Here is a 14,180-nt window from a genome sequence, read left to right as displayed (position 1 = left end):
TCTGGTCGACGAGATCCAATCTCTGTGGACGAAGCAAGCCATCGTCGTGGCGTTCTCCTCCCGGTGTTCTCTGCCCGAGAAGTCGGGAGGGAGGGGTGTAAGACCCAGGCTGGACCTGTCCCATGGGAAGGTTCAGCATTTTTTGGATCGTCTCCTACCTGTTGAACACTGTCAGGTGGGGGTCTGGTTCTCCTCCATAGACCTGTAGGATGCGTATGCGCATCCCCGATCTTCCATCCTAGGGCTTACCTACGCTTCCTTTGCAGGGTTAGCGTATGAGTACCAGAGGCTGCCGTTCGGTTTTCTCTGGCTCCCCGCATCTTCACCAAGTGCGTGGAGGCCGCACTGGGGCCTCTGCGTCATCCGGGGTTACGGAGTGTTCTGCCCTGATGACGTTCTGGTCCTTCGCGGTCAAGGTGGATCGTCAGGTCTCGTACCAGGCAGGTCTCTACCAGCCTGGGGTTGCTGTAGACTGGATGTAGAGTATTCCTCTTCCCAGTCAACGGTTGGAGGGCTATGGGCATCCATCTCAGAGCGTGTTGTCAACACGCTCGGGAGGTTCCGTCCTAGGACGGTTACGGCGCTGTCTCACGTCGCGTTTTCACCGACGCCTCCCTCGCTGGTGACGCGTCGGGCCAACGCAGTAGGGGGCAGCTGGCAAACCATGCTGCCCGGTCTGCGCTACGTTCAATGTGTTGGTGTTGAAAGCGGTCCTTCTGGTCCACAAATGGTGTTGATCAGGACGGACGATACGACGTCAGTGTCGTGTATCGACAGACAGGGAGGAGTACGCTCCCCCTGTCTGCACCAGGCGGCGGGCGGCTGGCTATGGGCGTCCTCCATCTGCGCGGCCTAAGGGCTCCCCACATCCCCGGCAGGGAGAATGTGGGTGCAGGTGTACTGTCGCGGGGCGGCCCTCATCCTGACGGGTGAGGATTGCGTCTGGACATGGCCAGGCAGGTCTGGGACCGATGCCGTGCCGCCAGGGATTCTTCCCCATACATCTGTTAGGTCAGTTGTTGGGACGGGTACGTTGAGGGGCGCAGGTCCTTGATCCTGATGGTGTTACCATCTGGAATGCGCATGCTCCCTCCACTGTCGCGCTTACGCGGGCAGATGACGTATGTTCCAAGTGTGGTGTAAGGCGGGGGGCCAGGACTCAGTCTCCTGCCCCCTGGTTGCTGTCCTTAGTTACCTCCAGTCTCTCCTTGATAGACTGTCGGCTTCGACGGTGAGGGTATATGCAGCAGCTATATCCTCCTATCATGAGGGGTTTGAGGGGATGTCTTGTTCAGCCACCCTCTTGTGAAGCGTTTCCTGCTTGGCGCTCGACGCGTTAAGCCGGTGCAACGCTCCTTGGCTCCGACTTGGGATCTTCAATTGGTCCTCGGTCGGTTGTCCTTGGCCCCGTTTGAGCCGCTCGAGCGGGCGCCGTTGGGACAGCTGTCCTTCAGGACCGCGTTCCTTCTGGCTGTCACTTCCGCTAAACGCGTAGGTGAGCTCTGTGCTCTCTCGGTACGTCCAGAGTGCCTGTCTTTTCGGACCGATTGCGGTGTCACTCTGCGACCTAATCCTGCTTTCGTGCCTAAGAATATCCGGAGTTCCTTCCGCTCCCGGGATATTGTGGTTCAGGCGTTTCGTCCTCCTCCTCACACTGGTGAGTTAGATGCGGGCCTTCACCTGTCATGTCCAGTCCGTGCTTGGGGATTTACCTCAGCCGTACTCAGGATTTCAGGGTTACCGACCAGCTTTTTGTCTGTTACGGTGGGGCTCGTGCTGGTAAGGCACTGTCGGAGCAGCGCCTGTCCCATTGGTTGTGCGAGGGTGTTACCCTCTGCTACACGCTGGCTGGGCAGGATCCCCCTGGGGGCGTCAGGGCGCACTCCACTCGTGGGGTGGCTGCCTCTGCCGCTCTCCTGGGTGGGGCCTCGGTGGAGGCCATCTGTGCTGCAGCTTCATGGTCCTCACCGGGCCCCTTTGTAAGGTTTTACCTCATGGACATGACCGGGGGTTCTGTCTCCCAGGCGGTTCTGGGGTCTGTGGCCTTTCCTGCTTCCCGTCCTTTGGTCGGGTAGCAGGAGTGTATGGGTATGGGCCGCAGTGTGTTGAGTCACACGTGGTTCCGCCTGTACGGTGTGTTCAAGGGGTTCTGGCTCCCTCTTGTTCGCATTCAGGTGGAGTTGACTGCGCCCCCCCTTCGTTAGGAAGGATGGGGTGACAGGGCTCCCCGCACCCCTTGATGTGGGCTTACGGGTCCTCAGGGGGTACATCTGTCGGGTCTCGCGCCCGCTCTTCCCCATTATCTCGTAAGGCTCAGAGCGGGACGCGATGCTATACGAAATATAACGATAGGTTATGTAGATAACCTAGTTATATTAGTATTGGCTAAGCGTCCCGCTCTGCGCGCCCTGAGTTCCCTCTTGAGGGGTCTTTTCCTGGGACGGGTTTTTGGCGAGGAAGGGTGTTTCATGACCAGAGTCATGGTTATATGGGTGGTACCACCATAAGGGGCGGGGCCCCATACAGGTGGGGTGCATGTGTTTTTTGTTCGTGGGAGATACATTAGGTATCACAGGAGATATAGAGTATCTCGTAAGGCTCAGAGCGGGACGCTTAGCCAATACTAATATAACTAGGTTATCTACATAACCTATCGTTAACCCTTCTGTAGTGTGGTAGTGAAAAGGGTTAACCTTATGTAGTGTGGTAGTGAAAAGGGTTAACCTTCTATAGTGTGGTAGTGAAAGGGTTAACCTTATGTAGTGAAATGTTAACCTTCTGTAGTGTGGCAGTGAAAAGGGTTAACCTTCTGTAGTGTGGCAGTGAAAAGGGTTAACCTTCTATAGTGTGGTAGTGAAAGGGTTAACCTTCTGTAGTGTGGTAGTGAAAGGTTAACCTTCTGTAGTGTGGTAGTGAAAATATATATAAACATAAAGTAACATATGGACAGTATACAGGACTATAACAATGTAGACAGTAGCTAAGAAAAAGTGAATGTAAATATAGAGGTAAACAAGTGCAACACCTAGTGCAAAACCTTTAGCAGCAGTGGTACATTAGTAACTATGAATAATACATAATGGCAGTAAAATACAATAATAATGGCAGTAAAGTGGCAGTGAGATGATGGATATGGCAGTAAACTAATATGATGTAAACTAAATAAATAAACTAAATAGTGGCAGTAAAGTAAAGTGTCAGTGAGTTTGTAAAGTGGCAGTGTGTGTCTGTACGAGTAAAGTGGTCCGCACATGGCGAGCGAGCGACGTCGCCTGGCGATGCGATCGTCTGTCGCTCAACGACAATCGCCTGGCCCCCACACCAGATCCGACCGTTCACAGGTCTAATAATGTGCCGCTCTGTCTAGCTGGGGGTGTGGTTACTTGTTTCCCCCCGGAGGGAGATATAGGAGGACGGACCGGATGTTAGTTATTGTGAAGCTAGCGTATTAGCAGGTAGCTGTGTTGTGCTTTACGAGGGAAATATTAACCTGTAAAACCCATATTGAGCTGGAATTAAACCACCATATATACGAATACAACCTCTCCTCATTCTTCCTGACATTACTGCATGACTGATCGCTACAATACGTTCACTACCACCGATTGGACAAGTAATGTTATGCACCTGCTGAAGGAGAATGTTTTTTCACTGAAGACGCAAACTGTTCTGTTCTCAACCATCATTTTCTTTGGACAATAAACCTTATAAACTACATCAGCTGCAGCCTGGACATTAAACTCTGTCAACACCCACAACTTCTTTTGTTACCCGAGTATAAAAACACTAGTAGGTGCATTGTTCATTTATTAGTTAATGAATGACAAGCGGCCACTATAGATTCTCCAACTAACGTTATTTATTTAAATTGTTCCTGTTAATAACAATGAACATAAGTAGCATGGTAATAATACGTAGGTTATTGATCAATGGTGTACAAATGATACACCAGTAGAAGTCATGTTATTTCCTCACTGTCCTTGCTGTGTCGCATGCCGTCGCCTCAAAAAATAGGGTCGAGGCGATTTTTAGCCAGGCGACAGAAATAGCTGCGCGACCGTCGCTTCAAAATCTCCTGCCGTGTGGGTTCTCTCATTCATAACAATGGAGGCGATAGAATTCTGTCGGTCGCCTCGCTTAAAAAATCGGTCGCCTCACAAAAATCGCCTGCCGTGTGCGGAGCACTTAAGAGTGATCTTAGATGCCCAGCAGAAATGAGTAAGGTCGCTTTCACATATAGTTTTGGTGGACTCGGTGCGGTTCTGGTGGTGAAGTTGCAACATTGTTGCATTCTTCATTTGGTTCGCCTGCGTTCACATAGCAATCTGTCAGGCGCACCAAACTATCTGAACAATGTCACGCGGTCGAAAAGGGCGCTCGTCTATTGGACAGTGGCTGCGAGCCCGTGTGTGCGCGCGCGCGCGTGTGTGTGTCTGTGTGTGGACTGCGAGCTCTGTCTGACTCCAGATCAGCGGAGGCGAGTTGTTCTATTGAAGCCGATTACCACCATCCTCTCGCTAAACAACTTGTACACCACGTTGTTATATATATATAATAATAACAATATAATAAGCCGCGTTTTTTCGTCCTTCTTCCCAAGATGCACAGTTAGATATATAGATATATAGATATATAGATAGATAGATAGAGAGATAGATGCAGTGTGCTTGTTTTGCATTGAATGCTGCGAGCAGTGGAAGCACTTCCTATATTTGGTTCGTGTTTGGTCCGATGAAGCGAACCGAGACCTACGTTTTCAGGCGGACCAGAGTTCGCCTGTTTGGTCCGGCGGACCGAGTTCGACCGCATTCACACAAACCCGAAAAACCGGACTATCGAATTCTGGTCCGATAATCCGGACCAAACAGCCCCTGTGTGAAAGCGACCTTAGAGTGATCTTACATGCTGCCCTGCAGAAATGAGTAAGAGTGATCTTACATGCTGCTAGGGATGGGAATTGATACGATTTTATCGATATGATTCCATTATCGATTCTGCTTATCGATTCCTGATACATTTATAATTTAAATAAATAAATTGGAAATGCAACAGAACTAAGCTGGTTAGAATAACAACATGCAACTTGACATTTCTGATTGTCATTTATCATTTATTGTTGTGCCCCCATGTCAGAAAAATACAAAAACTATAGAGAATAAATTAACAATAATACTTAAATAAAATAATGTATTTGAGAACTCATTTAATCTATTGAACTGTAGTTGCATTCAACAGGTTGTTATTGCAAAAGAGAATTCGTTAGCAATAACCTACCTGTATAAATAAAGGTTAAAAGTAAAAACATAACTGATACATAAGTAACATCTAGGAAAGCAATTCACCTACCGAAATTCCGAGGCTTCTACCTCCTCTGATGTCGCACACACACACACACACACACACACACACACACACACACACACACACACACACACACACACACACACACACACACACACACACACACACACACACACACACACACAGAGAGACGGCTCCCTCCCCCCCGAGCCCCCACCCGTGCTAGCTCAGTGTTCTCTCTCTGTCTCTCTCTGCAATGAGCATGGCTATTTAGCTAGCTAGCGGCTAACGTTACTTTACCATGTAAATGATTGACTAGGATGAAAAGCACTTTCAGTTTTCACTGTACACACAAAACGGTCGCAATATCGAGCCCTTTAGGTTTTCCTAGTCAAGGAATCAAATAGTTTGCTATGGCTGCATGCGTGGCACAAACGTTTGTTTTTAAATGCACAACTGTCGGAAAAACATGGCATCGATAAGAGGAATCGATAGTCACGGAGGCATGCGATTCCAGGAATCAGACAATTAGGAACCGGTTCCTAATCGATTCCGATTCCCATCCCTACATGCTGCCCTGCAGAAATGAGTAAGAGTGATCTTACATGCTGCCCTGCAGAAATGAGTAAGAGTGATCTTACATGCTGCCCTGCAGAAATGAGTAAGAGTGATCTTACATGCTGCCCAGCAGAAATGAGTATGCGAGAGTGGCTGGGTGGCGCAGCGGACAAGGCGCTCGTCACCAACGCAAGAGACACTGGTATCGAATCCAGCTGTCAGCGTTGCTTCCGGGTTGGCCGGCCGTCATACTGGCTCGATTGGCAGAGTCAGCGGGTGGGAGGCCGGTGGGTGGGTCTGGGTCGTTGTGGACAGCAACTCCTACAGTTCGGTCGGGGCGCCTGCACAGCAAGGTAAGGATCTGGAGGGGGGTAGTGTGACCTTCCACACGTTACACTCTCCCAGTGATAGTCCTCGCTGCCAGGTGAAAATAAGTGTTGGGCTGGCTACACATGTGTCGGAGGAAGCATGTGATACTAGATAGTCTCCGCCCTCCTAAACCAACAGTAGGGGGCATAGCTGTCAACCCTACCGTTTTTCCCGGGATTCTCCTGTTTTTTCAACCCTCTTCACGCCCTGTTCACGGTTCACGTATTGGCACGTATTTTGTACTTATAAATTTTTACAAAATGGCTGCAATTCCCCTCCGTGACGACAGGTGGCAGCAGTGTAGATTAGAACGTTATCACAGGAAGTCAGACCGTTGCGACCCGAAGAAGAAGAACAGCGAGCGGATTTGCTCAGAGCTCAGGGGAGAGACTGATGCACCGAGGGTGTCAAATCAACTTAGCCAGTGTCTCTTGATTGCCCACTCTGTGGCTTTTGTCTCTGGAACAAAAGGTTTGCAAATCTTCTGTGGATAAAACAATACAAAGTTACTGTATGTGATGCAGGAATGTGTAAATGTTTTGGAACTTGGTGAACAGCCGTTTGCTCTGCTCGTCCCCTAAGGTTCACGCGTCCCCTCCTTCCATTCCTCCACGGAGAGCATGCCTTCACTCACTGATGCCCAATTTCCTGAATGCGATTTATATTTGGTATGACAAATACAGTTACTGGTAACTCGCAGGCATTGCAGAGATATTGAGGAACAACACAAAATCGCTTTTTTTTCTATCTCACGTTTCTCTGTAGACACACACACTGTTCCAAAAATGATATTCCCACTGCTAAATTAATGACCATAGGTATTTTTTATAGCTTTAACGAGTTGTAGTATTAATATGTAGCCTACAGTGATGAAGGTATAAAGACACTATGGTAATACATTGATTGATTGCTAAATTTAACAGATTGCAGAATGGGTACAATACAGTATTGCGCAATACACAATTGTTATGGGGGGATGCAGACCAGAGAAGGACTTTCCCCATTTTCAATTCATAACATTTACAGTCAAATCAAATACATTTACAGATTACAACCTTTATTTAATGGTTAATTTTGATAAAATGTAATTTACTGTATTTTTATAGCATTTACACTTTATAATATTTTATTTTCAGCTTTTATAGTTTCACAAACACATCAAGACAAATCACAAACACAAAGAAATAAAAAGAACAATAGTATGTTGCCAGACACTGTCACATCAATGAACAAACATACACCATGTCATATGCTATACACTAAGGACGCAAGGGGCTGATTCTCTGACATATATACACACATTACATATATACACATACACATATATATATATATAATATATACACCAGCGCCGCCAATAGATAAAAAAAAATTAACTAATCAATCTCACAATTTTCTGTAATCAATCTAGATTAATCTAGATTAAAAACAGCATTTTTCTACATAAAACCGAAGCTTGTAACAGATATTTACTTGAGTAAAATCATGGAATTAATGTAAAATCAACACAAAGAAAGTATATTTAGATTCAAAGACTATTTTAATAGCTTTCTTTGAATACAGTTTCTCTCCTGTGAAATACAAATGTTCAACAAAACCATAATTTACATAGCATTTACACTTAAAGTAGGAAAAGTTTACCCTACAACCAATGGCTGGGTACATACAGGTTTTGACCAGCAGATGGCAGCGACGAGGCAGCCCCATTGGGAGGGGGCGGGGCCGGGTGGGAGGGGGCGGGCTGAGGGGGCGGGGCCAGGAGAAGGGGCGGGGCTAAAACGAGCAAGTTTTTTCAAATCCCAATGTTGACAGCTATGGTAGGGGGTAGAGTGCGCAATGACCAGGAAGGGGATTGGGAATTGGCATAACGACTAACATTGGGATGGGAGAAAAACGAAAAAAAGAAGGGGGAAAAAGATAATTAAAAAAATAAAAATAAATGAGTAAGAGTGATCTTGCATGCCCAGTAGAAAGGTGTTTTTCTAGCCCAGCACCAGGTGCCAACAGAAGCTCACAGACCGTGTAAAACAAGCCTCTGACCGGCGAGTGTCTTTGCACCGTGTTACTTTATGAGCACACTATGGTGGTGTTAGTTGTCTGATGTGACAGCGGGATCACCGACCACCTGATTGGCCAAAAACAACAGCCCCCTGCATGCGTGATTTTTTTCCGTAGCCGTAGTTTGCGAAGGCGCTCTCTGATTGGTTTAATCATATCACTACCGCAGATTCACTCATAACGTTATTTCGCGTCGGGGTGTATATGACAGTACAATTGTTCGCACATTACATATATATTCTCTAGGGCTGACCCCTATTAGTCGATTAGTCGACTAATCGGTCGAAAGGAGCCGTAGTCGACTGCCAACATCTTAGTCGAATAACAAAAAAAAAAAACGTATTTATAACTTTATAAATAAATATAATAAATAAATATAATAAATAAACATTATTTCAGCAACAGTAACCCTGTGATACTCGTTCACCCTATCCTCTGTCATCCTTCCTCTAGCTGCTAGGGTGAAGGGACTTTGGGCTTGGCTGGGACCGGTGGTGGTAGAGGGAGGAGGGGTGGGCTGGGACATGGTGGCTGCAGTCTCAGCCTGACGATCTATAAAAAGTTGTCATCTTTCAAATATATTTGTAGCTAAACAATTAGCTAAGCAATTATATTTTATTTATTAGCCTATTCATAATAATTCGTTATTAGCCTAGCTAACTCCGTATCTTGGCTTACCTGCAGTGGACGTGGATGGAGATGGAACACTGCGAGCAAAGCAGTCAAAAACTGCGCATTTCTGCAGACTAATGTTATGTTTTGACAACAGATGTTTTGACAAATTGCTTGTATTGCCACCCATACTTGCAAATGTTTTATTGCACTTGTGGCAACGTGCGTTGTCGGCATCGACTTTCGTAAAGTGTACCCAGACTTTAGAGCGTTTCATTATCTCCGCCATGATGAGCGCATGCAGAGCTGTCTGTGTGCTGCACGCTTCAGCACGGAGCCAAGTACCCGTATGTGCATTTGTACGAGTGTGAGCGACTCAAGCCGCGATTGTGTGTAACTCGGCCCGCTTATCGTGCAGACAGAGCGAGACAGAGAGAGAAGAGATAGTTCGCAACGTTTAAATTCCTCTAAAAAAAAATCCATAATTTCTCGAGTATCGATAGCAGTACCGATAACGTCAGAGCTTATCAATACTTCGGTTTTTTCTAATTTAGTACCGGTTCCCGTTTAGAACTGGGTTTCGGGGGGCATCCCTAGATATGATATGAAAAAAATCACGCCCCCTGCATCAAGAACCAATGGGTTTCCTCTTCCTCTTCCTCTTCCTCCTCTTCCAGAGTATTCTCCAGCGGTGCCACTCTGCCCAGGCGTCCTACCTGTTCCAGCAGGACAAGTTCTACGACGTGAGCTACGACACGGGGGACAAGTCCATCCAGTGCAGTCGCAAGCCGGATGCCTTCAAGTTCTGGCTGATGTGGAAGGCCTTGGGAACAAGAGGCCTGGAGGAGAGGGTGGACAGAGCCCTCGCTATGGCCAGGTCAGTGTGATGGTGACTAGGCACTAGGACAGTGGTTCTCAAACTATGGGTTTGCGACCCAAATTGGGGTCGTGGGGTCGCGCATTGGAAAGTAAAAAAAGAAATTGTAAAAAGAAAAAAAAATGCTCAAAGGGTCGCTCCGTTGTTGAGCGAATTGTTGATTGTGGGCGGTGGCTACAACCACAGAAGGAGCTGAGGTATGCAGATCAGAATTCTTACACGTCACAGGTACGCTAAATTCAGAATGGCTTAGTTCACTGGGGGAGGACCTTGTCTCATCTGAACTGGAGGAATGCGCAAAAATGAGAATTTGAGACATAGACAGTGTTGGTACAACCCCACATTGCTAGAAAACAATGCTAAACACTGGCAATTTATAAGATAGTTCCCCTTTAAAAAAAGAAATAAAATGTTATGTTCTGGCATATTATGTTCTGGCATATTTGTCTAAATATGCCTCGTTTTATAAATGTGTATTGATAACATAGTGCTGTAATTACATTTTCTAATAAATATTCATGATCAAGTTCAACAACGTGTGCTTTTATTTTGATATTCCTTAATTCCACGTTGAAATTATGCGATACATTAAGTGTAAATTTCTTTATTTGAGAACCCCTGATCTAGAAGATACTCCAGGTCAGTGTGATGTTGACTAGGCACCCATCTCTCTCTCTCTCTCTCTCTCTCTCTCTCTCTCTCTCTCTCTCTCTCTCTCTCTCTCTCTCTCTCTCTCTCTCGCGGCCGGTATCGAGCACCCCTTGTATCTTGGCCTGTGTCTCCGGTCTCACTTTTCCTTGTCGGGCGAGTGGAGCGGTTCTCCCGGTTCCATTGAAGCGTGTCAAATATCCCTGATCCATATGTTGTGGTGGGTTATGCCGTCGACCAAATGGACATCGGATGTACCAGATGGCGATCAAACAATTGGAATATTATTTTACGCAATAATTACGCAATAGGTTGAGGGGGGTGACGATCGAAAAGGCGGCAAATTCAACTTTCCAACAATGTATTGGATGATCGCGATAAACGCAGCCCGGAGCTGACAGACGAGGGCAAAGTGTTGCGACGTGCACGCGAGTGCGTGGCCGCCCGCCGTCGGGCTGTCCGATGCTTGAGTGGCTGGTGGTCAATATGTACATTATGGAGGAGCCTCAGCATACTGTACTTCTGCTATGATCTCCTCAGACATATCATATAACAAACACAGGAGGACAGTAACCTCACCGCGCATCATAGCTGAGTCAGCAGTCTTCTGCGGATGCAGCTGGCATCATCTGGTATCAGCCAGTTTGTGGATGCACTGTAGCTGGTATCAGCCAGTTTGTGGATTGCACTGTAGCCGGTATTAGCCAGTTTGTGGATGCACTGTAGCCGGTATCAGCCAGCTTGTGGATGCACTGTAACCGGTATCAGCCAGTTTCCCCCGGTCTGTATATAGACGGCACATATCTCAGAAACTATATCTATATAGAATTTTTTTTGCCGGGGTTATTTGTGGCTCAGAATGTTGTGCTCAAAACCACCATTACATTTGATTGACAGCTTATAGACGACAGAGTTGCCACGGCGATGGAGAGGGGGGGGGGGGGGATTTCTGTCCGACTGGGTCACACAGCTCTGGTATTCTCATCTGTCTTCCAGAGTCAGCAGTCTTGTAGCCGGTATCATCCGGTGTCAGCCAGGTTGCAGGATGCAGCCGGTATAATCCGGTATCAGCCAGGTTCTGTTTGTTTGTTTCGGTTTCTTTATTAGTTGTCATACAAAAATACAGAATACTTTTATATGAAATGCTTTTTTCTGTTTTGCTCCCGAGAGTGTGCTAGATAAAAATAGATAAAGTATAAAATAGAAAGTCAAAATTACGTAAACAAAGTGTAAACAAAAGTGTTCATCAATATACATATATACAATATACAATACAGAGTAGAATTTTTTTTAACTGAGTTACAATACAATACAGTATACAGTACAATGCAGAAATGGGATGAGGTACAACTTAGGGTAAGGTGCAATGAGGTATGGATTGTAGTGCAAATCTCTTTACCAATAAATATAAAGTGGGTAAAGTGGGTGCTACAGTGAGTTGTTTATTTAAAGTGAGTGTGTATGTGTGGATGTGTGTGCTGTGAGTGTATTTGATGGTTTGTTACATAGTGTTATTGTCGTTGAGCATCCTGATGGCCTGGGGATAGAAGCTCCTTCTGAGTCTCTCTGTACTGGCCATGAGACTCCGGTATCGCTTGCCTGACCGCAGCAGTTCAAAGAGGCAGTTGTTTGGGTGGCTGGAGTCTTTGATTATTCTCTTAGCCTTACCCTTGCAACGCTTGTTGTAAATGTCTTGGAGAGTGGGAAGCCCACCTCCAATTGTGCGTTCGGCTGAACGGGCCACTCTCTGTAGTCTGCTGCGGTCTTGTGCGGTGCTATTCCCAAACCAGGAGGTGATGTTGGCTGCTTTTTTATATAGCGCTTTTATCCAAAGCGCTATACAATTTGTTCCTCACATTTTACCCATTCATTCACACACCGACAGCAGAGGCAACCATGCAAGGTGCCAACCTGCTCATCGGGAGCAATTAGGGGTTAAGTGTCTTGCTCAAGGACACATCGACACGCTGCCCGGGAGGAGCGGGAATCGAACCGGGAACCGCCGGATTGCCAGACGACTGCTCTACCTCCTGAGCCACTGTCGTCCCAGTCAGGATGCTCTCTATTGTGCATGAGTAGAAGGTCTTGAGGATCTTCTGACTCACTTGGAACTTCCTTAGGCGCCTAAGGAAGTAGAGGCGTTGCCGTGCCTTCTTCACTACACTATAGTGTGGTCCATGTCAAGTCCTCGGATATGTGAACTCAGAGGTACTTAAAACTGTTCACTCTCTCAGGTTGCTGATGTAGTCGGTATCATCCGGTATTAGCCAGGTCTTGGATACAGCCGGTATCATCTGGTATTAGCCAGTTTGTGGATGCACTGTAGCTGGTATCAGCCAGTTTGTGGATGCACTGTAGCTGGTATCAGCCAGTTTGTGGATGCACTGTAGCTGGTATCAGCCAGTTTGTGGATGCACTGTAGCCGGTATCAGCCAGTTTGTGGATGTACTGTAGCTGGTATCAGCCAGTTTGTGGATGCACTGTAGCTGGTATCAGCCAGTTTGTGGATTCACTGTAGCCGGTATCAGCCAGTTTGTGGATGCACTGTAGCCGGTATCAGCCAGTTTGTGGATGCACTGTAGCCGGTATCAGCCAGTTTGTGGATGCACTGTAGCCGGTATCAGCCAGTTTGTGGATGCACTGTAGCCGGTATCAGCCAGTTTGTGGATGCACTGTATCTGGTATCAGCCAGTTTGTGGATGCACTGTAGCCGGTATCAGCCAGTTTGTGGATGCACTGTAGCTGGTATCAGCCAGTTTGTGGATGCACTGTAGCTGGTATCAGCCAGTTTGTGGATGCACTGTAGCTGGTATCAGCCAGTTTGTGGATGCACTGTAGCCGGTATCAGCCAGTTTGTGGATGCACTGTAGCTGGTATCAGCCAGTTTGTGGATGCACTGTAGCTGGTATCAGCCAGTTTGTGGATGCACTGTAGCTGGTATCAGCCAGTTTCCCCCGGTCTGTATATAGACGGCACATATCTCAGAAACTATATCTATATAGAATTTTTTTGCCGGGGTTATTTGTGGCTCAGAATGTCGTGCTCAAAACCACCGTTACATTTGATTGACAGCCTATAGGCGACAGAGTTGCCACGGCGATGGAGGGGGGGGGGGGTATTTCTGGCCGACTGGGTCACAGCTCTGGTATCCGTCTGACCCAGGACCACCTTTATAAAGGAGCCAGTCTGTCTGACCCAGGAAGGAACCAGTCTGGATGCATGGGGTAGGGGCTCTAGGGCTGATATTAATCTGTCTCATTAATGTAGATCAGTTTTAATCGCGTCGTTTTCTCTGAGTCACCCGCTGAGGAATGATGCTGAGCTTAGCTTTACCCTTTGGGTTCATTCAAGGTCAAGCGTCTGTGTTGTGAAGGGCCAGATTAAACCGAATATATATATTTATTTATATATATATATTTAATTGTATTTGTATATTCTCTAATATTCCTTGATATCCCTTGTATATTCCTTGTACAATATGCATTGAATATCCATTCTAGCCTACTGAACATCCCATAATAGTCTCCATTCTACTATTGGTCGAGACCTTGGTGCCAGGCTGCCATACCCCTCAGACCCAGTTCAAACGTACCGCTCAACATGTACGAACAAGTCCTAGTTCCGCGTAGGAATCTGGCTACCGCACCACTAATGGGACTATTTGTTCATAGTGCGTATATATACTGCGCTACTAAAGTAGGACTTTCTTTTCAGTCCAGTTTCTTACCCTCCAATAGAGTCACAGACGTAAAGCCTC

At 46.7% G+C, this 14,180-nt stretch overlaps 1 protein-coding gene across 1 annotated transcript in view; it reads left to right on the top strand.

Annotated features, from left to right (window-relative positions):
• The window catches only part of LOC311223928 (acidic amino acid decarboxylase GADL1-like), a 64,567-nt gene that overhangs the window by 25,828 nt on the left and 24,559 nt on the right, over positions 1-14,180 (top strand). The window contains exon 12 of the mRNA XM_084308703.1: positions 9,576-9,775. Within this exon, the coding sequence (XP_084164829.1) occupies positions 9,576-9,775 (200 nt within the window). The remainder of the gene's footprint in view (positions 1-9,575; positions 9,776-14,180) is intronic.

The sequence above is a fragment of the Notolepis coatsorum genome (genome assembly GCF_963971535.1).
Source record: "Notolepis coatsorum genome assembly, chromosome: 2".
Taxonomy (NCBI): Eukaryota; Metazoa; Chordata; class Actinopteri; order Aulopiformes; family Paralepididae; genus Notolepis; species Notolepis coatsorum.
The sequence above is the reverse complement of the archived record's forward strand: the minus strand, read 5'-3'. Positions and strand labels throughout refer to the sequence as shown.